Source organism: Rhinoraja longicauda, chromosome 4 (genome assembly GCF_053455715.1).
Source record: "Rhinoraja longicauda isolate Sanriku21f chromosome 4, sRhiLon1.1, whole genome shotgun sequence".
Classification (NCBI taxonomy): Eukaryota; Metazoa; Chordata; class Chondrichthyes; order Rajiformes; family Arhynchobatidae; genus Rhinoraja; species Rhinoraja longicauda.
Genome location: NC_135956.1, coordinates 28,004,635 through 28,028,712, shown reverse-complemented (window position 1 = coordinate 28,028,712; position 24,078 = coordinate 28,004,635). Strand labels below are relative to the sequence as shown.

Sequence of the window (24,078 nt, the reverse complement as noted above, 5' to 3'; positions counted from 1 at the left end):
CATACAATTAAACTTTTCCAATTATCTGGTCTTAATTGGACTTTAATGGAACTGTTCTCTATAACTGCTTCACTACAATGCTGAGAATTATATTCTGTACGCTGTATCTTTCTCTTTGCCCTGTTTTTGAGTTTGGCTTGATTGTATTCATGTATAGTATTATCTGATTTTTTTTGGATTGCATGCAAACAAACGTTTTCCGCGGTTTTACCTCGGCACACGTGGTAATAATAAATCTGAACCTAAACAAATGCATTTTGAGTTTCCTTTCTCCTCCCGTTGCATAGCTCAGATGAATTTGTCTCCAAAACCGGCAGATGGCATTCTTGGCTCCCGGAATCTAAATAGAAGCAGGAACAGGAATTGCAACTCTGGTAGGCAGGGCAGAAGTGCAACAAGGGCTTGCTTGCACAACTGAGGGGTTGCTTTTCTGTTCCGCTCGAAGGGCGTAAACTGAACCACTGCTGACGTGTTTCGAGCAAAGGTCACTCTTGTTTTTTTCACAACAAGCTTCGGGTGACCAGAGGATTCGGTGCAGAGGGACTCGTTGCGTGTTTACGGACTCGTCGCGATGAACTTCTTCTTGGAGACGCTCTGCACCTTGCTGCTCTGGGTGTACTACAGCCTGGAAGCGCTGGTGATGCTGGTGGTGCCGGCGCGGAGGAAGGATGTGAGCGGGGAGATTGTGCTGGTGACAGGCGCTGGCAGCGGCATCGGGCGTCTAGTGGCGCTCCGCTTCGCCCGCCTGGGCACCGCGCTCGTGCTCTGGGACATCAGTGCAGAGGGCAACAAGGAGACGGAGAGGCTGGCCCGGGACCTGGGAGCCTCCAGGGTCCACGCTTACCTGTGCGACTGCAGCAAGAGGGAATCCGTGTACGAAGTGGCTGACAAGGTCAGGAAATGCAGACGCGACGAACTGCAGATGCCGGGATCCAGCGTTAAAATGCAAAAGTGCTGGAGGGCACTCAGCATCGGTGGAGTCCAGACCCTATCCATGTTCTCCATAGGTGCTGCCTGACCCGCTGAGCTACTCCAGCACTTTCTGTTTTACTAGAGGTCGGGAAATGTACTACCTGGGTGAACTAAGAGTCAAGGTTTGCCTGGGATGTGTTTCCTTAGAGGAATGGGGTGTGTTGTTTTGCTATGCCCCTGGTAGAGAAAGTAAAAAATACTATTTTACGTATTTAAAAAAAGTCAGACGCCAGTGTTTAATGATGAAGCTTCGGGATGGTTAATGGAGTTGAATGCAGATAAATGTGAGGAGTTGCATTTTGGGAAGTCAAACCAGGACAAGACCTTCAAAGTGGATGAATGGCAGGGCTCTGGGGAGTGTTGTAGAGCAGAGGGATTTAGGAGTGCAGTTACATTGCTCCCTGAAAGTGACGTTACAAGTAGATAGTCTGAAGAAGGGTCCCTAGGTGCAATCCATGGGTGAGCCAAGAGTTAAGGGTTGCCTTCCCGGAGGAAATGGAGTGTGTTGTTTGTCAGTGCTTGATGCTGGGACCATTGCTATTTGTGGTTTATATCAACAATTTGGATGAGAATGTAATAAACATGATTAGAAAGTTTTCAGATGATACTAAAGTGGGTGGTCAGCATGTTAGTGCAGATGGATATACAACAACAAAAAAGCTGGATTGTAATCAAGTGGGCTGAGGGATGGTTAATGATTGCAGATAAGTATGAGGAGTTGCATTTTGGGAAGGCAAACCAGGGCAGGACCTTCAAAGTGAATGGCAGGGGTCTGTGGAGTGTTGTAGAGCGGCGGGATATAGGAGTGCAGTTGCATAACTTCCTAAAAGTGGTGGGTAAGGTGGTCAAGAAAGCTTTGGCATATTGACCTTCATCAGTCATGAGCATGGGAGTATTGAGTTGGGATGTTATTTTCCAGTTTTACCACTCGTTGGTGAGGCCACATTTGGAGTATTGTATTCAATTCAGCTATAGGAGGGATATAGTTAAGCTGGAAAGCACAGTCAGGAGATTTACACGGGTGTTGCCCGTACTGAGGGCCTGAGCAAAAGGGGGAGGTTGGGCAGGCTAGGACTTTATTCCTTGGAATGCAGGAGGATGATCTTATAGAGATGCAAAAAGAACATGAGGGGAATAGATAAATAGATGCACACAGTAGGAGAATCAAGAACCAGACGACACAGGTTTATGGTGAGAGGGAAAAGGTTAAATAGAAACCTGAGGGGTAACGGTTTCACACAGAGGGAGGTGGGTAAATGAAACAAGCTGCCAGAGGAGGTAATGAGGCAAGTACTATACCAACATTTAAAAGATATTTAGACAGATACATGGCTAGGATTATGGGCCAAACGTGGACAGGTGGGATTAGTGTAGATTGGTCGGCATGGGCAAGTTGGGTCGAAGGGCCTGTTTACATGCTGCCTGACCATGACGCTATATGAAATGAAGTAGAAATCCTCAGCTGGTCGGGTAGCATCAGTGAAGATGTTTCCGGTCAAAATTAAAATAAAAAATTCTGACTGGATGGTCCCAAATTTGGCGTGTATGTACAGAGTGAATGTGAAAGTGGGATAAAATTGAACTGGTGAGAATGGGTAATCGATGGTCAGCATAGGCCAATGGGCTGGTTTCCAAGCTCTATTTTTCAATGAAATGAATATTAATTTCCGGAATAGTTCTGCATTAGAATCAAAGAGTTGTGCAACATAGAAACAGGTCCTTAGCTCACCACATCCATGCTAACATTTTTGACTTTGTACACAATCACATTTGCTTTCACTGAGACAATATCCTATATCTTGCCTAATTAAGTGCCTGTTTATATGTCTCTTAAACATAATGATTGTATTGGATTTCACCATCTCCTCTGGCAGCAGATCTGCATAACAATTACTCTCTAAAAGTAACTGCTTCCTCAAATCACCTTTAAAACCCCTCCCTCCTATCTTAAACCCAATTCCCCCCATCCCCTCATATTTTTGATACCCTGACCATGTGGAAAAGATTCAGACTGTTATTCCATAGGCAGTGTTTCAAAGATTGGTTAGTCCAATTCAAATTCCTAGCCTTTCACTAGATATGTGCTCCTATTGTAAAAGGACAATAAACTGCCAGCCCACAAGACTCTGTGTGGCAACATTAAGGAAAATTGATAAAATAATTTTATGTAAATTAGGAGGATAACAAGGGTAATAAAACTTAGACTGCCTTTAATATTTAATGGGGCGAAGTGAGGAGCCAGAGAGCAAACGTGAGGTTTGGATTAAATACTTCTTATCTCAGTTCTCTAATTGTAAATGGAGAATTTGAGGAGAATGTTTATGAAATTCTGGAATAAGTTACCATTAAAAGGAAGGAAGTAGTGGATGGTTTGGCAGCTTTAAGATGGATAAATCTCCAGGGACTGATGAGAAGCATGGGCTGCTATGGGAAGTAAGAAGGGGCTTGCTCAGAGATATTTAAATCTTTGCAGGCTAAAGGAATTGTGCCACATGACTGGAGGAAAGAAAATGTATCCTTATTTAAGAAGGTCAATAGGGCCTGTGAGTGTAAAGGCATTAGTAAAGAAGTTCTTGGAAAAGGTTCTGAAAGGCAGAGAATGATCAAAGAATCAATACTGCTTTGTACAAGGGAGATAGACACAAAAAGCTGGAGTAACTCAGCGGGACAGGCAGCATCTCTGGGGAGAAGAAAACCAGCATCTGTAGTTCCTTCCTACACATTTGTACAGGGGAGATTTTGTCTGACAAATTTGGTTGAATTTTCCAAAGAGCTAGCCAAGTGTATTGATAATGACAGTGATGTTGATGTATTCTGCATAGATTTTAATAAAACGAGTGACGTGGACCCATGTGGGACACTGCGAGGTTGAAGACCATTAGAGAAATTGGCTTTGTAATACAAAACAGAGGTTTATTTTCGGAATTGGAAGACAGTGACCAGCGGCGTACCACAGGGATTGATGCTGGGACCCATGCTGTTTGTTATCCATGTCCAAATTGTTAATATAGATGCAGGAGGTGTGATGAGTAAATTTGCTAATGGAACAACATTTGGCAGTGTTGTTTATGGTACCCAGGGATAATACTGTTCAGATGGTAAGACAAAGATAGGATATTCACGGTGAATGGCAGGGCCTAAAGGAATAATGAGGAACAGAAGGAGATTAGCGTCCAAGTCCAAGGATCCGCGAAGGTGGCAAGCACACGCAGATCATTTGGTGAAGAATGCACATGGGGTACTTGCCTTCATTGGCTGGAGTGTAATATATAAGAGCAAGGGGGTTATTTGCCAAGTGATAAACTTTTAAGCCATTAATGCAGTCACTATCTCCTTCCCTTCAATGGAATCTATTGTAAAATTTCACTGCGCGCGCGCACACACACACACACACACACACACACCACAGTTCTGGTCACCATAGTGCAGGAAGGACATGGCCGTTCAAGTGAGGGTACAGAGGGGATTAGCCAGGGTGTTGCTTTGGTAGAAGATTTTAGTTTGAGGAGAGTTCAGATAGGCTGGGTTTGTTTTTCTTGAAGTACATAAAAATTTGAAGGTGTAAGAATAGGATAGGATCTTTCTCCTTTTGAAGAGGTGCATAAAACTAGAATGGATCCTATGAAGAATTTTCTCATCTGAAGGGTGGTTGGAGTCTGGAGCATATTGCCTGAGAAGGCAGTGGAGTTAGAAACTCTGACTTAACATTAACTTAACTTAAACTTAGATTTACTTAGAAGAGCATTTGAATTTCAAAGGCTTTAGAAGATCATGGCCAAGTACTGGTCAGCATGGACAGTTGCGCTGTACACTGCATGATTCAATGACTGACTCAATTGTAAAATATAATAAAGCTTAAAAATAAACAAAAATAAAATTGAAATTTGTTGAACTTTGAAGCATTTTGATAAGGGTTTGCTAATCCACACTTAATTTTTGGGAATTTAGGAGTTGCAAAGCTGCAATTATAGATTAGTACCCATTGAAAACTGTATTGTTTCTCTTGACAAGGCATTCAATTGCCAGGGCTTTTTTTAAACCGTGAGAATAGTAAGTACATGCCTGAACTTAGTATTGGTTTATTATTTCAGCCTGCCGTAAAATACAGTGAAAAGCTTTGTTTTGCATGTTATGCAGGCAAATCATACTATATGTGAGTACAACAGGTTTTGCAAAACGAGAAGGGAAACAAAATACAGCACATTACAACCACAGGTAAAGTCCAGGTTAAAAAACGTGCAAAGGCTTCAGTGCGGTAGATTGGGAGATTGCAGATACATCATTAATTTATGCGAGGTCTGTTCAAGAGTCTAACGGCAGATAAGAAGCTGAAGATACAAGAAACAGCAGATGTTGGAATCTTGAGCAAAACAAAGTGCTTGAGGAACTTGTGGGTCAGGCAGCATCTGGGAAGGGAACAGACAGACAATGTTTTAGGTTGGGACTATTCTTCAATGTGGTCTGAAGTATGGTCCCAACCTGAACCATTGCCTGTTCTCTTTCTGCCCAGATTCTGCCTGGCTTGCTAATTTCCTCTCACACAGTATTTTGGGAGAAGAAGCTGTTTTTGAATCTGGTGGTATATGCTTTCAACCTTTTGTATCTACTGCTTAATGCAAGAGAGCAGAACAGAGAATGATCAGGGTGTGAATGGTCTTTGATTAGGTTGCCTGTGGCCAGAGAAGATGCATAGATCTTCGTCAAGGCTCCTGCAAACTCCTCTCCTGTCTCTCAATACCCTGGAATAGATTCCAGCAGGCCCTTGGGATTTATCCATCTTAATGCTCTTCAGAAGCCCCAACAATGCCTCGTTCTCCATCTCAAACTGCCCTTGCATATTAGTATTCTCCATGCTGATCTCGTCGTCCATGTACCTCTTTTGATAAATACAGATGCAAAGTACTCATTTAGTACCTCGCCTATATCCCCTGACTCCAAGCACAAATTCCCTCCTTGTTCCTTGAGATCTGAGGATCTCATCTATTTCTTGAGATCAGCTTGTACAACCTTCAGTACTGGATCCTCACAATTTAGTTCCTGCTTCTTAGCAGGGAGTAGAAGCAAAAATGGGTGGTTAGGTGTTCCAAAATGCAGATAGGGGTTGGAGTGGTAGGTGCTTTTGTTGGTAGTGCAGCAGTGGTCAAGGGTGTGTGGGGCTCCTGGTAGAACAGGATATGCTTTAATGGGGTTTTGGCAGTGCATTTACATTTTGCCTAATTGAAGTACCCGACTGTGATGAACAAGGGCTTGGGGTACTTTGTTTCAGGGCTATTGGTAGTGGCGTATAGTTCATCAAGTATAAGTTTGACATCCATTTTGAGTGGGATGTAAACTACAAGCAGGAAAGCCAAGGTGAATTCCTGCAGTAGATAGCAGCAATGGCGCTTCACCATTAGATATTCCAGGGAACAGGAATTACCAGAACCACCACTGACGATCTCCATGAAGTGTTGGATAGGAACTTCCTAGTAAAGTGCTGATTTTTTTTTTAGTTTAGTTTATTGTCATGTGTACCGAGGTACCGCAAAAAGTTTTATTTTGTTGCGTGCTATCCAATCAGCGGAAACACTATACAAGATTACAATCAAACCGCCCACAGTGCACAGATACAGGATAAAAGGGGTAATGTTACATTAGGGTGGGTTGCAAAATATTACATCTCTTGGAGGAACAGGGATCTTTGACAACAACTTCCAGGTTTATATCCAGCTCGGTGCTATTTAAGTTTGTTTTGTCTACTAGTTAATGTTGAGTTCTGTTGGGCGAATTACAGTTACAGCTGTAATTACAGCTACAGCTATAGTCGACCAGATATTTTAAATATTTTAAATAAAGGACAACGAAGCAACCAAGGAATTGCAAGTGAATTTCTGCAATCACACAACATACCGGAACACCGGGCTCTCCGTGGATTGTTTTCGACCGTGGCGAATGTCGAAGGAGGAGACACAGGAAACAAAAGCGTGGATGCCGGTCGGGTCTACTTGCTAGACTAAAGAAACAACCGCATAAACCACCTCTTCCCAGCGTATTTCTTACCAACGCCAGATCCAGTACCAACAAAATGGACGAATTACATCTACAGATTTCCACGGACAACCTCATAAAAGACTGCTGCATCCTACCAATAACAGAGACGTGGTTAAACTCGCTCACACCCGATGCCGCCATGGAGCTAGCAGACCGCACAGCGTTCCGTTGGGACAGAAACAAAAACTCCGGTAAGACCAAGGGCGGTGGGGTTTGCATCTACGTACACAACGACTGGTGTACTAATACCAACATCGTAGACGGCCATTGTTATCCTGATCTGGAGTACCTAACGATCAAATGCAGGCCCTTTTACCTTCCTCGGGAGTTTACCGCTATAACTGTTACAGCTGTTTACATTCCACTGGATGCTAATGCTAGCACAGCTCAAGGCTACCTACTAAACGCCATAAACTCTCAACAGAAGACTTATCCCGAGGCTGTCCATATTATAGCCGGTGATTTCAACCACGCAGACTTAAAAGCAGTTCTCCCAAAATTTCATCAACACATTAAATGTGCAACCAGGGGGAAAAATACTTTGGACAAAGCCTATTCAAACATCAAGAGTGGCTACAGGACAACATCACTACCTCACTTGGGACAATCAGACCACCTATCCATACTCCTAACCCCAGCATACACCCCCCCCCCCTAAGAAGGAAAGCCCCCCCTGCCATCAAAATTGTTAAAATGTGGCCTGAAGGAGCATCCTCGCAGCTTCAGGATTGCTTTGAAAGGACTAATTGGGACATTTTTGAGGACCAAGATTTGGAGGAGTACACATCAACAGTACTCTGTTACATTAAGAACTGTGTTGACATTGTCACTGTCGACAAATGCATCCGGGTGCACTCAAACCAGAAGCCCTGGATGACAAAGGAGGTCAGAACTCTCTTAAAGGATCGTAATGCTGCCGTTAGGTCCAAGGACAAAGCCCTCTACAGCGTGGCTAGAGCCAACCTTAACAGAGCCATCAAAAGAGCAAAAGAAAATCCCAAAAAGGAGATTGAGGACAACTTCACCCACAAGGACCCACGACGACTATGGCAGGAAATCCAGCACCTCACAAATTACAAAACCAGCAACTACAAGATCGCTGATGCAAACGCCTCATTGGCAGAGGAACTTAATGGCTTCTTTGCCCGTTTTGAGGTGAGAGCGGCAAAGTTAGTTACACCATCTACACCTGCGTTCAACAGCCACACGCTCACGGTACAGGAGCATGAGGTGAGGCGTGTGCTCGGGGCTGTCAACACAAGGAAGGCTGCAGGCCTGGATGGAGTGACGGGAAGGGTGTTGAAAGAATGTGCAGATCAGCTCTCAGTGGTCTTCACGAAGATCTTCAACCTGTCCCTGTCCAAAGCCATCATCCCATCCTGCCTGAAATCCGCAACAATAATCCCACTGCCAAAGAAACCAGTCATCCGTGATCTCAACGACTACCGTCCTGTTGCACTAACCCCGGTCATTATGAAGTGCTTTGAGAAGCTGGTCCAGCAGCACATCAAAGCCAGCCTCTCAGCCACTATCGACCCACACCAATTTGCTTACAGATCAAACAGGTCTACAGAGGACGCCATTACTACTCCCCTACACACCGCACTGACCCATCTTGAGCGGCAGGGCAGTTACGTGAGGATGCTCTTCATAGATTATAGTTCAGCATTTAACACGGTCATCACGGACAGACTGGTTTCTAAACCAACTGATTTAGGACTCTCCCAATCTATCTGTAACTGGATTAAGGACTTCCTGACCAATCGGCCCCAGATGGTCAGATTAGGCCCTCGCACATCCTCCACTCTCTCAATCAGCACCGGCTGCCCACAAGGATGCGTGTTGAGCCCCCTTCTCTACGCCCTCTACACCCATGACTGCACCCCCACTCATCCTACCAGCACCATCATCAAGTTTGCGGATGACATGACTGTGGTTGGACTCGTCTCAGGAGATGACGAGACAGCCTACAGAGATGAAGTCCAAAAACTGATAGGATGGTGTGTGGAAAACAATCAGGCTCTGAATCCTTCCAAGACAAAAGGACTCGTAATAGACTTCAGAAGACACAATACGGGCTACACACCACTGCATATCAGCGGGGTTTGTGTGGAAAGGGTCCCTGCCTTCAAGTTCCTGGGCACGCATATTGCTGAGGATCTCTCCTGGACCACAAACACAATAGCGGCAGTCAAAAAGGCACAGCAGCGGCTCTACTTTCTGAGGATCCTCAGGAAGAACAACCTGCAAGAGCAGCTGCTAGTGACTTTCTACCGTTGCATCATTGAGAGTGTGCTGACGTACTGTATTTCTATGTGGTACACCAGCAGCTCGGAGGCAGACAAGAAAGCCCTTCAGAGGGTCATCAACTCTGCAAAGAAAATCATTGGTTGCCCACTGCCCTCTCTAGAGGAACTTTACTCCGTCCGCTGCCTCAGCAGAGCAGCCAACATCCTGAGGGATCCTTCACCCTGGTCATCAGCTGCTCGAACTGCTGCCCTCTGGTAGACGGTTCAGGTCCATTACATCACGGACTAATAGACTCAAGAACAGCTTCTACCCCAGCGTCATACGTGAGCTGAACACTGCCAGACACTCACATAAAACTGAATGGAAGGAACGGAACTGATCGGAACACTGTCAGTTACTTGTCAGAAAACATAAGCCTCAATTTAATACATGTTTACATCCTACTGCACTTATATTGCTTAACATTTGCTAAACTTATTACATGTTACACCCGACCGCACCTTATATTTAATTACATTATTTTTTTTATTTTTTTTAAACGGCACTACCGATGCATTTGCAATATGTTAGCTCTCATTGCTGTGCAATAACTTGCTGTCTTGATTGCACTGTACACTGCCTTGACCGTATTGTAATTGTTTTGTCTATATTGTATTAGAGGTCACTTTGTTTAATTCAGTAGATTAGGTTTAGCTTGTTATGGATAAAGGTTTATCCTTTGTACTGTCTGCTGTGTGTGATTGCATCATCTGGACTGCTTTATTTTCGCTGTACAATGTGTAGTGACAATAAAGGTTTTTTACATTTACATTTACATATGTTTAATTTTTTTTTTACAGAAGTTGTATCAAGACTCCCAACATAATATTATCATAAAATGGTAGTGTCATGGTCATAGCTAGAGCAAAATCTGGGCCAGAGGGATTATGTTAGATGGACCATATGTTAAATGGATGCTTGATTGTGAATAGTGCAACTTCTATGTTGATCAAATGATCTACTGTTTTGTTTCAAACTTTAAGTTATCTTGACATACAGTACTTTTTTTTTTTACGTCCTCCAATTCTTGGCAGTTACATTCAATCATACATTATTGTTTTCCAAAGGCTCCTACCGGTTAATTAGATTTGCACAATAAATGTCAATTCTAAATGTTGTGACCTCTCCTTGCTGCCTTTGGTCAGCGTGGACTGCAATACTTCAGCAATCGTAGATCTCATTATTATGTGCTTCAAATATTTAACCTATTGCTTTCTCTAATGGCCGATTTTTAATATATTGGATACAAGGTCATGATCTTTAGCGTTGATCTGAACAGAATACATATTTGTTTTGGTTTTCACATAACGTTTCTCGTTCCGTATAAGAAAGAAAATTATCAATTGAAGATGCAATTAAAATACCAACCTCTTTGGAAATCAAAATTGAATTAAATGGAACAGGTATTTTCAAAGCAACAGAGGAGTGACTTGTACTTTTTTTTTAGTGTAGGAAAATAACTGCAGATGCTGGTACAAATCAAAAGTATCACAAAATGCTGGAGTAACTCAGCAGGTCAGGCAGCGTCTAGGCGGGAGGGAATGGGTGATGTTTCGGGTCGAAACCCTTCAGACCTGAAGAAGGGTCTCGACCCGAAACGTCACCCATTCCCTCTCTCCTAGATGCTGCCTGATCTGCTGAGTTACGCCAGCATTTTGTACTTTTTTTTAATAAACCTTTAAACCCTCGCATTGCTATTTTACTAGTATTTGTTTCTTTTCACAGGTGAAGAGGGAAGTTGGAGATGTTAGTATTCTGATAAACAATGCAGGTATTGTTACTGGAAAGAAATTCCTTGATTCACCCGATGATTTACTAGAAAAAAGCATGGCAGTGAATGTTGTTGCACATTTTTGGGTGAGCAATCATTTTTTTTACAAAACCAGGCATCATTTTCATTTTAATGTAACCTTTTGGCTAGTTTATGACTAACTTTCATTTGCCTACTATTAATAGGGACGAATATGACCCCCGCATTTATTATGGGTAATCCTAAAATCCGTCCTACTTAAAACCTCCATTTCTTGCATGTGGACAAAAAAGACATCACCGTACATGCATCATCCTTCTTGATCTCTGATGATGATTAACTAAGGCTTTAATTGCCTAGGCTAAGTTATATCGATAGGTCTGCATATGCAAATCACAGTCATCAATTTGAAATTTAAAAAAAAATTGATTTGTTACCATGCTGAAACAGATGTATCTAAACTAGCATCAATCTTTCTGAAGATCGCCTCCTAAATTATAAACCATGTTTTTAAAAAAACATTCAGCCTTCTAATTTTCCTTAAACCTTATGTATTTAGATGAGCAACCACTTGCATTAAATACCATACACTATTTAAAAATACTATTTCATGCAATTATTTCTAATTAACAAATGCCTCTTGGAAATTATTATGGGACATGTATAATTTTACCTCATAGGCTGCAATAAAATTCTAAAACTGTTAATCAAAATATGTGCATTTCCTTACACGTATCCAAGAATAATTTTCATTGAGTTCTTATTTGAAAATAATCGTTCTGAATGAACAGGCATATGGTGTTGATTTATTAAAACTAGTTGAAAAGAATATTAATTTTTTTTAAATTGTCACGATCTGGAATTGAAATTAGATGTTTCACCTACGGTAATTGTGCTATCTAACTTTTCAAAATATTACTTCCCTCTTTGTTATTTGGGAATAAAGATCCAAGGCTGTAGTTTGTATATTATTTTGAAGATGTTCTTTTTTTAAATTGAGGCAGAGGTATAAAAGAAAGTGAAAGAATGACATAGAAAAGAGCAAATGAAAGAGGATTTTTGTTTCCACCACATTTATCAATGTTAACATCCTTAACAACGAAGAGGTTTGCAGATATGTTAACCTGCCTAGTTCATTCTCTTGCTATATTTGCAGTAGCCATTTGTTAGTATTCCTTTACAAAACTCTTCTTTTTTTTTTAAATCTTCCACCTTCTTTGCCAAAAATCTGTTTCATGTACTTAAATACTATGCAGAGTGGAAAAGTACACTTGGATCCAATAAAAACAAATATTTTACAATTTTATGAGGTACAAATTAATAGCTGTTAAATTCTGCAATTTTCATATTAACTTCTTTTTGGAAAATGTTTCAGGCAGAAATTAATCAATAATTAACATAACACAATCACCCAAATACTGAATGCGTCAAACACTTTTAGCTCATCGGCTCCTGTACTACATCTGAGTATTTCATATTTTCATCAAAGGGCCATGGGCTTCCCTGAATCAATTGTTAGATTTTTCCTATCATGCAACATGCATGATTAGTGAATATCTAAAACTAGTTGAAAAGTATATTAACATTTTCTAAATTGTCACGACCTGGTAGTGAAATAAACTGTTTCACCTACTGTGCTATCAAACATTTAAAAATGCTTCCCTCAGTAATACTGATGCAAATATAGAGAGTGCCAGGTTGTGGAGGTTTGGAAGCTTGCAGGGGATGTTGGCTGCCCTGTGCATAACTCAAATCATGCACTTGTGGTCTTTTAAAAAAAGTTTATTTTCAATTGTTCTCAATTTCTAATAGGTTTTGCATTAGACACAAAGATGTTCTGAAGATAGTTCAGTAAAAGTAAGCAAAGAAAACGCTCGTTGGTGGTTGCCTTTCCCTTAGCTTGATACACATAAGGAATTGATGTAGGTGTAACCGAGGCAGGCCTTAATCTGTTCCACCATCTGATAAGATCTTCTCTTCTGCTGTGATTGCTGGAATTGTAAATGTGTGTAAAGATCTACAGAATTGTAATGATTAATTGAACATCAGAATGAAAAAGCATTCTCAATCCCAAGTGCCTTTTTCTCCTGCACCCCTGAGTCAGCTCTGCCTTCTTAAGACTATGGTTTCCGTCCCTGGTGCCTGAAATTGCAGATTGGTGAGCTGAACTTGATGTTGCACAATGCCCTTTACGTCACTGTGCACCATAAACTGCTTTGCATCACCCACAAAAAAAAATGGTAATAGATTGGCCTATTAATTAGTTTGGGTTTGTTGCACTGACTAATCTGCGGTATATAACAAATACTAGTATAATAAAGGCTCAGTCTATATTTTAAAATACTAACAATGATAAAGAGTGAAGTTGAAATATCAGGAGTTATATCTGTTCAGACTGTGCATTTTTCAAATGCAAATATTGTGAATTTGCATCTGCCAGCAAATGAGCCTTTAGTTTTTGTTTTTAGTTTTAATTGCTGTATTTCTATATTGCACAAAATTTTCTACTCTGTAGTTCACTGTATTCATTTCCTTCATTTGATGGTAATTAATATCAATTGTTTGGATGCAAATGATTGTCCATATAATTTTCAAATATGTGGTAAACATTTCATTTTCCTCTTAGAAATTCTTGTAACTTTCTTTGTCAGTTATAGTTCATTTTGTAATTCTGAGGTTACATATTTTTAGACCTACAAGGCATTTCTGCCTGCAATGATTGCCCGTAACCATGGCCATCTGGTGAGCATTGCCAGTTTAGCGGGCTTCTTTCCAGTGAATGGATTGGCAGGTAAGAATTAATTCTGCGATTTATTGATTTTCTTTGTTAATTATATTTTAATTAAGATGTGAACCATGAGGCAGTATATGTTGAGCTTTGCATTGCTATTGTTTTCTGCAATGTTCTTTGTGCATATGTTTACCCATGTGAAATGTCTGTTTCTTTTTTCCAAGCAGAAGTACAGATGCTATAATCTTATATTTAGAGGACCATCAGTGTATTTCATCTGTATTTTGCTCTCATTGGAGAAGGAACAATGCTTGCCCTAAATTAATTGCAACCTTGTCTGCATGATTTCCTGCAATCAAGTATCCATCAGATGTGTCGCTTTAGGACAAGAAACCAATCAGAATAAATCTTGCTGAAATGCAGAGTCTAAACCAGAACGTTTAGGATATTAAAATTTTAAAGTATTCATGGGTATTGTGGGGGAAAAAAAGTTGAAAAATGCAAACTCAGGATTTAGGAAGATGGAGACAACGATGCAGAAAAGGAAAATTAAGAGTGTATTTTTTTTCTTGCAACAGTCAATGCTAATTTTTGGAGTGAATGAAATTATATTTTCAAGCTGGATCGATTAGTTCACAGTAATTGTCTGTTGACCCATTTAAAAAAAATTCTCACTTTATTGCAACAACCCAAGTTTGGTTTATTCCATAACTAGTGAGCAAGGCCTTACCAATGAATTCATTTTGATGTTGTGTCTATTAATGGATACAGTACTAGGACATCCTGTGTATCAACGTTTTCTCCAATAGAAACCTGTAGATGACCATGTTTAGCTACATAAGTGCACGCCAGAAATTCTTGACAGAAATACATTATTAAAACATTGAGATCTGACAACAATATTATTGATTTTGATATAAACTTTGGACATTGGCATATTCTTCTATGATGAAGATAGAACTGTGTGAAGAGTGGCAAACAACTGACTTAAACTGCTTAATTGCCATATGAAAGTTGCAATACTCCAGAGCGAACAATGTAGAAAAGCAAACTTTTTAAGTACGTGATTTTTAAAGTATGATCGAAACTCAACAAAAAGTGCAAGTACTTTGTTTCAATGGTGCAGAATTAAAAATAGCACAGCTGTAAGCTATGTTAAAGCCCTCTTCCTCTACTTTCCCTAAATAATGCAAGTTAAGGTGGATCTGAAATAAATATAAAATCCACTGCAGCAACATACCAAAATTTCCTCAGCAGCATATCTCAAGTGTGAAGATGCCATCAAGAAGTACAAGGCAGTAGGTGCATGGAACTACTATCACATCCAAGTTCCCCAGAAAATATCCCTCTGAGTCACAAAACATACTGACATGTTCTCGACCAGAAATGTCACCTATCCATGTTCTCCAGAATGCTGCCTGGCCTCCTGAGTTAATCCAGCACCTTGTGTCCTGACGTGTTCTTTCATCATTACTTGGTGTAAATAATGGAATTTTAATCAACATTTTGGACACACCTTCACTACATGAACCACATCCATTGCACAGTAAGGCTAATTACTACCTACTAACTAGGGACAGATGATAAATGGCAGTCGTGTTAGTGATCTCCTTAACATGAGGAAACATTTTGAAAAATTTGTGTATGCCACTGTTCTGCTGACCTATGTTTCAGAATGTTGACACAGATGGTGAACAGAAGCGGTCCCAGAGCAGAACTTTGTGGGCAACTCCAAGCATTTCCATTTGCTAATTTTAGTAAAAAAAGGAAGCCAGATTTTTAAGCAAGGAATACTGTTTTATTTGTACACCAGATTGTATTTGTACTCCATGAAAGACTGGAATGGCACGCCCACTTCATCCTCCTTACTTAATGTTTCAGCCATTAAAGAATATTCAGTTCCAACACCACAGAATCTCTAGCGGCTGAATCTGGCTGAATGTCTATTTGCTTTGTAGTCATTGTATTTAAAGAATGCAAATACTTGCATAAACATTTCATAAACTTATTACCGGTGTAGCAGAGTGTTATGGTGAAGATCATTTCAGCTATTAAACAGTGCAGCATCTTAAACTTTGCATTAAAAAACTGTAAATGCTGTGAAGTACCTGTTGCAATAGCACTTTTAGAGTATCCTTGGGGCAAGTTTTTCACACAGAGGGAGGTGCATATATCAAATAAGTTGCCAGAGAAAGTGGTAGAGCTGGGTACAATGATGACATTTAAAATACATTTGGATAGGAAAGGTTAGGAGGGAAGTCAAGGAGGTTAAGGAAGTCAACCAGGCGGAGGTGTGGGACTAACACAGTTGGGCAACGAGGTTGGTTTGGACAGTTGGGCTGAAAGGCCTGTTTCAGCGTTATACTATGGCCCTAGTTATTGGGGCCCATGAAATCATATTTGTTGCAAATATAAATTACTGGTCATCTGAAACAATAACAAAAAATACTGGAAAATATTCAGCCAGTCAGACAGTACCAGTGGAGAAATAAAAATTAACTTTAAATAAAATACAGCAATTTTAACTTGGCAGATCTGGTAGCATCTGTAGAGAAAGGAGTTGAGTATTTCTATAATTTTTCGCTTTTTGCATAAAGCTATACTTAAATTGAGGATGAATTTAAAACAATTATGGCTGAGTGCTGGACAGAACAGACAAAATTGTGGAAAAGTTTTTTTTTGTATTCATTATGATAGTTTGCATAAGTTGACAAATACTTTGTTTTTGGTATGGGCAGTTTAAACTACATAACATTTGTATCTTTAAAATTATTTTGTATGAATTGTCTTGAGAAATACGTGTTATTTGCTATACTGCAGTTCATTCCTCCAATGCAGGGAACTGGTTTGATTCACAAAGTAAATACAGTTAACCCTGGCTATTACTGACTTTATAACAGACTTTGGTTATAGCAGACAGCTTCCCCACAGTAATCAGACAGCACTGTCTATAAGAACACAGGCTGCTTGGTACACTGCAGGGGCAGGGGCATATAAGTTGCAAGCCATTACTTCTATAAATACTTAATTAAACAATGGTACAAACAGCTTTGGCTGGGCCGAGACCAATGACTCCGCCGATCTTCACCTCTCCACTGGTCGCCAGCAATCCAGGGCCATCAACTTGCCTGTATTTTACTCCCAGTTCCAGACTGAGTCTGAAGAAGGGTCTTGACCCGAAACGTCACCTATCCATGTTCTAAAGAGATGCTGCCTGTCCCACTGAGTTACTCCAGCTTTTTGTCTATCTTCGCCCCCAAGTCTAGTTCGAAGCCCATTTGGAGGTTGTAGTGTTTATTAGCCTGATAGTTGCTGGAAAAAAAAAGATGCTCCTGACCTACTGAATTACTCCAGTTCTTTGTGTCCTTTTGTGTATTAACTAGCATTTGTAGTCATTTGTATCTACTACTTGTACCCCCCCCCCCCGGGTCTGTTATAACGATGTTTACTGTAGAAACTATTGCCCTGAGCGTCTGGATTGGATGGACACATGGTAAATCCTGACTGGTCAGGTTGGTAATTGGAGATCATAGAAGTGAAGATAGGTCATACAATCTGGCCTACTGCTACCTGGATGGTTATTACAGAATTCACAATTTAAAAAGCACAATACATGTTGGTGCTTATTTTGCCATATTGTGCTAGACCTATTTTAATCATCAAAACCAAGTGTTAACCTGTTGAATTTCTTTAACTGCCCGAATATATTTAAACACAGCTGACATTGTCTTACTGGAGCAAGTTCTCAAGTAGCCTTGGTAAACAATGTGTCTTTTATCTTCTTTTGCAGATTATTGTGCAAGCAAGTTTGCAGCGATTGGTTTTGCTGAGTCTATTGCATTAGAATTGTTGGTTTCAGGAAAAAATGGTATCAAAACAACCATTGTTTGCCCATACTTCATAAACACTGGCATGTTTGATGGCTGCTCAAGCAAGTAGGTAGCCATGTTAATTCATTAAACGTGGAGTCCTTATTCAACATTCAAGCTTAAAAATATAGATAATTTATCAATGAATATTTCATTAATACTGAATTTGAATGATTTTAAGCCAAAGGATTGTGATACAAAATACAACAGGTGATTCTAAATTCTAGCGATTTAATCAGACATCTGCTAGCTGAGCATATTCCACTAAGTGGAAAGCGTAGTAGATAAGGCAGGAGTCCAAATCGGAAGTAAAAGCAGTAATATTAATGATGAGGATTTAAAAAAATGAATTATTTAACATTGGTGACTTCCTTAAAGGGAAGAATGAGTACAACAAAAAGAATGACAATAAATAGGAATGATTGGATAATGAGATTTTGAATGTAATGATTATATATTTAAACAAAGTATCACAGATATCCTTGATGACTTTTTATTAGTGTTATGAAACCAATCTGAGGTATGCCTTTTACTTGCAAAGTTTGAATATGAAGAACAAGGAGAAGATTACTATACTATACACTAGAAAGATTGCTATATCATGGCAGTGTACTGGATTAGTTTTAGGTTCATTATTATCACAGGTATCGAGGTACAGTGAAAAGCTTTGTTTTGCATGCTGTCCAATCAGAACAGATATACCCATACATGAATCAGGCAAGTGAAGTTTCCGTGGATTTCCATGTTTTTAAAATCCATTTTTTGCATGATTTCTGTGTTTTTCACTTTGCCAAAATCGCATTTACCAACGGAGAAATCGGATTGAAAAAAAGAAAGGAAAAAAAGAAAAGAAACGATGTATAGCAGCGTTTCTCAACCGGGGTTCCCCGGAACACTAGGGCCCGCTAGAGGTCGCTAGGATTTCCGTGAGAAATAGCCGTGATTCATTGAAATCCGGACAAAATTACGAGAGCCCACTTGAAATCCCCCCGCCCTGGAAGTCTCCCTGAAAATGTGGCACCTAGGCTGGGCAAGGCAGCCAATCTCAACCTCATTGGGACTTCCACGGCCGATCAGTGGGTTGAATTTACAACCTGCGGCCGGGGCTCTGGAACTCCAGCCCAGCTGGAGCCAGCAGATATATCCCCATAGCCGACTTCCTTGGCCGGCTGGATAAACCAGCAAAGCTCTGGAACCAAGAGTGCCAGAAAATCAGTAGTGGAACTGTAATGAGTAAATTTTAAATTTAAGATTGTATACCTGAATTAATTAAAATAATAAAAATGTTATTAGCATACAGTGACATTCATGTTATTTTGTAATGTCTGTTTTTACTTTGAAATGCACTAACAGAGGCTTGAAACTGGTAATTTTGTGTAAATTTTCAAATGTCCCAATTTTTTGACCCCCGCTGTACAAGTGCTCGGCTCTTTTCCTCTTTTTTTTTTTATACCTCATTCACATGCCTGATGAATGCAATCAAGTCAAACTCAAGTACAATAGATAGAGCAAAGAGGAAAATACAGTGCAGAATATAGTTCTTGGTATTGTAGCACATCAGTTCCAGAGACAAAGTCCAATGTTCACAATGGGGTAGAGGTGAATTGGACAGTACCCTAGCTCATGGATGGAGCATTCAGAAGACATAACAGAAGGGAATAAGAGTTTCTGAGTCTGGTGATATGTGCTTTCAAGCTTCTGTACCATCTTCCAGATGGAAGCAGGTAGAAAAAAGAATGACCAGGGTGGAACAAGTTCTTGATTATGTTGGCTGTGTTTCTGAGACAATGGGAGGTGTCGATGGAGTCAGTGGTGCAAAGTCTGGTCTGTGTAATGGACTGGGCTACATCTCCACTTTTCTGCAGATATGGTACAGTCCAGGTAAATAGTTATCTTAAGATACTAAAGAAAGTAAACAATATATCCCAGGAAGTTTTTCAGCATTTTGAGCATTCAAGCATAGAGATGAAAAGATGACCAGACACTTGACATGTAAAAATATTAACTATCTAGTCATCTGGAAAAGATCAGCTGGGCTACCAATGACACTTATGATAGCGGGAATATCGCCGTGTATATACACACACTGACATTTTTATGTTTATTATATTTACAGCGTACAATCTTTACATTCTATTGTGCTGCTGCAAGTAAGAACTTCATTGCTCTATCTGGGACATATGACAATAGAATACTTGACTCTTGACCTTTAGACTCTTAATGATCTCAATCGAGAGAAATTCAAGGTATCTCCTAACTTGTACATTTATCTGATTTGTTGTATCGGCAAACAAGAAATTAGCCTCTTGATTACTTATTGGGAAATTTTTACATTCCTCTACTGAGATAAGATGTTAGTATTGGCAAATTGTTCATCTGTTTACTCCAACCAAGTTCTCATAGTTCTTTATTGCACTATGTTAATATCACAGATATATTGCTCCATTCAGAGTAATCTGATAAATACGTGTGAGAATAATTAAGAGCTATCAGCAAGGAGATCCGAGTGAAATTCTGGACAAAAATGCATTTTAACACGTTTTACAAGTACCTATAATAAACTATTTGGAATGGTACTTGAAGAACTTTTTTTTTTGATGTGGTGAAATTTTCACAGTTAAGCAGGCTTTCATGTTCTAATTTACATTAAATTCTGTAAAGGTGGCCAAATCTTATTCCCATTTTGGATCCAAATTATGCTGCTCGGAGGATTACAGATGCGATTTTACGGGAACAAGCATATCTTCTGATGCCACGGAGCCTGTGTTTTATGCTTGCTATTAAAAAGTAAGTATTTACTGCAATGTCTTGAATCATACATGTACTGTCATATAAATGTAATAATTTTATGGCACTTTTTATCCAGGTAAATTTTTCTGTTAAGTAGTTAGTTATTGCCTACAGTAATACAAGAGTATAACATTCAATCGATGTGCAACATTTTATAACAATGTGGCGGTGCCCGGGGGCTAGGCCACTCCCTTGGTCATTCCCCTCGGCACTGAGTGGACAGGGGGGATTAGGCCACTCCCTGGGTCATTCCCCTGAGGACAGACTGGTCTGGGGCTAAGGGGTTTGCTGGAAGGAGTTATTGTTTTACTCGTGCAGGTGACTGAGTGAGTGAATGTTCAGATACCGTATTAAAGTTATTGTTACTTCTTACCTGGCGTCTGGCCTGATTCCTGTCGCATCCAGACCCACTACACTGCTGACCCCGACATTTCCTCACAAGTCGCGATGGACCCCACTACAACAATGTATATAATTCCTTTACATTAATTTATAGTTAAATTATGTAATTTGGGTAATTGTCGTATAGCTAATGTATCTGTGATGAACAAAAACTGGTTAATTGACATACCTCTATAATACAAATTATAACACCATCTTTTCATGGCCGGTAGTTATTAAAACCTACTAACACGGATGAAGTAACACTTGTTTAACATGTCTGACATGCAGAGTTAGCAAATTACAAAGCTAAAGTAATATTCAAGATTTAAAACACAAGCAAAGAATTGATTTTGGTGTAATTAAACTTACTAATATACAAACTTTATTTTAACATTTAAGGTCTCGGTAGGTAAATGGCTCTAAAAGATTATGCATTGTTAATGAACTCATTAGTAAAAGCTCACTGTCTAAGAATACTTGACTTCCTTTTAGAAAATTAGTTACATATACATTGAATTTGTACTAGTAAAACAGCACGGAATCCGGCCCCTAGACACGATGTCCATGCCAAGGTTGCGTAACTGAGCTAGTCCCATTTGCTTACGCCTGATCCATATTCCTCCAATCCTTTCCTGTCCAGATTCCTGTCTGTGTCCACCTCGATCACTTCCATTTCAGGATTTATTACAACCTAATATGTTAATAATCATATGCATAACCAGATCCTACAAATAGAAATCAACCAAATTAGATAGCTGTCTGTGATTTATTGTATGAATGTTAACCAGGATACACAATGACAACTTGCCAATAAAATTCAACATTAGGCATTCAGGATTTACTTGGGGTGGATGAAGCCTCCAGTAGTCAATGTGAAGTATAGCATTTTGAACAGGCCTTCATTTCTGCACTGGAGTTTTACTTCATGGGCTTTGACACATTTTGATTGTAAAATCAAGAGTGTTACATGATATGCTAATGGCATGTGTGTTAAATCAAAATAATATCCTAAAATTAAACACGCTAATGAAGTCCTAAATGTCCTCCGAACTGCTGGCTAGATTTTCCCAAGTGTACACTGTCTTTGGACACTCAATGGCAGAATGTCAACTTCCTCTAATTTGTCAGCAGTCATCCTGGGAAATCTGCCCAAACCTGTTATTCATTGCATTGGACATAAATGGCCTCAAGGGAGTGAAGACGTTTCAAGCATCTATAATGAATGAAAAGTTTTTTTTTAAATGTTTAATTTCTAAGAGGTCTGTAATGCTTTTAAGAATTTTTAATTAAAAATTCTTTAAGAGCTGTTGAATTGATTTTGAGTGCTGGAGAACTTTTATGAACATTCCAATTCAATTTGTTTCTCTCTTGTAATTCATTACAATTGGAATGTTCATATCTCCAAATGTACTTTTTGTTATTTAGAGCCTTTACCACCCTTGGTATCATTATCTCTTGTGTCATCCAATTTTCCCTAGCTTCCGCCCTTTCACACACTTTGCTTTCTTGGTCTCTCCTGGTTCATTGCACCTTAACTTTTGCGTATTTCTAATTTTTCCCAAATCTGACAAAAAGTCAGCATGAAAATTAACTCTGCTTTTCTCTCCGCATATGCTTTCTGGCCTGTGAAGAATTTCCAGTGTTTGCTGTTTTCAAATTCAGTGTTGGTTTTAACAGCTAGTTATGGGCATGGTTTAACAAGCTTCTCAAAGATTGGATTGAGGGTGTTCAGATCCAAGACCCACAGCATGTTTTCAAATACACAGGAGGCGATGTTAAAATTGATACTATTTGGAATTGGAAGGCACTACAGGATCTTGCTGACCAAATTGGGACCAGTTCAAGAAATTGCCATCAGAAAAGGGCTCCATAAAAGTGTAAACCAATCAGATTGCAGAGGCAGCTTGTCACTTCTAAGATATTGCAGCCTGTTCACTTCCTAGCTCCAAGTGCAATAAAATTAAAAGTCAAAGTTAAGATGGAATTAAAAACAGATTATCATCAATTCTTAATTAAAGAAAAAATGCTTTAATTCCAGTTTTAATTAAATTGTGCCAGTACATTTGTCTAACCCTTTGATTATTGCAATTGTAACAAAAGCAATTATTAATATTTTTTTCTTTTAAAATAGTCTACTTCCAGTAAAAGTCGGTCTTGTATTTGGAAAGTACCTTGGCATTTTTGAAACAATGGATGATTTCAAGGGTCGCATTAAAAAGGATTGACGTGATCGTCAGCAATGATCTGGAAGCAACTGCTTTAAATCTATTTGGAAGAAGAACTCATTCGTTAAAATATAATTGCAATACATTTTTGATACTATTTTATCTTATTGTTATTGCATTTACACTTAAAATATTTGCAGTTCAAAGCAAATATGTACTAGCAATTTCAATCTTGTGGAAAATAATGGTTCTATTCCAGATTATTAAAAATTGATATGACATTTTAATAACCCAGAACTTGAGAAATAAATCTTAATTAAGTAACACATTTAGAAAACCTGTAAATTGCCTTTTTTTTTGTAACTGTGTATTTAGTCTGTTTAGGAATAAATAACTGAGAAAAATAGTAATATATCAATGATGACGATTCATAATGGCAGATATGTGTGTTAACATCTGAGAAAATTGAAAGATAAGTGCAAACTGAAAACCTCTGTTTGTATTTCCTGCTCCCAATTTAAGAAAGAGTGCATTTGATGAGAATAAGTACCTAGGTCTCATTATCTGTTGAGTTTGCAGAAGAAAAGAATTTGAGAATAAACTGTCTTTCAAATTTCATGACATTGTTATCCTATGTGCAAAGAGATCGTTAAAGTGATTGAAGAATTAAGAACATGAGTGAATTTTGAATAAAAATTTATGAATGTAAAGCATGATTGCTGTGAGGATTGGCACATCAGGTGATCTACAAAGGCCAAATGCTAAATAAATGTATATTGTCAAACTTCCCATCCTTAATGTAATTTTAATCAGAACAGCATGTTTGTGTTTAGAAGCAACTTAAATGTAAACATTAACTTGTAATAGCTCTCAAAGGTTGTTGCAACATTTTTTCTGACAGATGAAATAAAAAATTAGTTGAGGGAAGAGTAACTTGTGCAAATTCTATTGTAAAAACGAATAAAAACTTTGTAGAGACTAAACATGTGGTCTTCTACATCAAAAACCATGGGGTTAAATATGCAGAACACTTGAACAACGCAAGGAATTGAAGAAAAAGAGGATGGTAGCATTGATAACTGTATTGATTATGTTACC

General features: G+C 39.2%; 1 protein-coding gene across 1 annotated transcript; it reads left to right on the top strand.

Annotated features, from left to right (window-relative positions):
• The first annotated feature begins 349 nt into the window (after positions 1-349).
• On the top strand, positions 350-24,012 carry sdr16c5b (short chain dehydrogenase/reductase family 16C, member 5b). The gene is made up of 6 exons (XM_078397408.1): positions 350-892; positions 11,017-11,148; positions 13,733-13,832; positions 17,563-17,707; positions 20,303-20,428; positions 22,947-24,012. Exons 1-6 carry the CDS (start codon positions 572-574, stop codon positions 23,038-23,040), a joined length of 918 nt encoding a protein of 305 aa, XP_078253534.1. The 5' UTR covers positions 350-571; the 3' UTR covers positions 23,041-24,012.
• The last annotated feature ends 66 nt before the right edge of the window (positions 24,013-24,078 follow it).

What these genes read in the sequence shown, in the direction of transcription:
- sdr16c5b (XM_078397408.1), top strand. Translation starts at nt 572, where the DNA reads ATGAACTTCTTCTTGGAGACGCTCTGCACCTTGCTGCTCTGGGTGTAC. An exon ending in ATGTTGTTGCACATTTTTGG is followed by an intron (nt 11,149 to 13,732) that starts GTGAGCAATCAT and finishes ACATATTTTTAG; the next exon opens with ACCTACAAGGCATTTCTGCC. An exon ending in TCCAGTGAATGGATTGGCAG is followed by an intron (nt 13,833 to 17,562) that starts GTAAGAATTAAT and finishes CTTCTTTTGCAG; the next exon opens with ATTATTGTGCAAGCAAGTTT.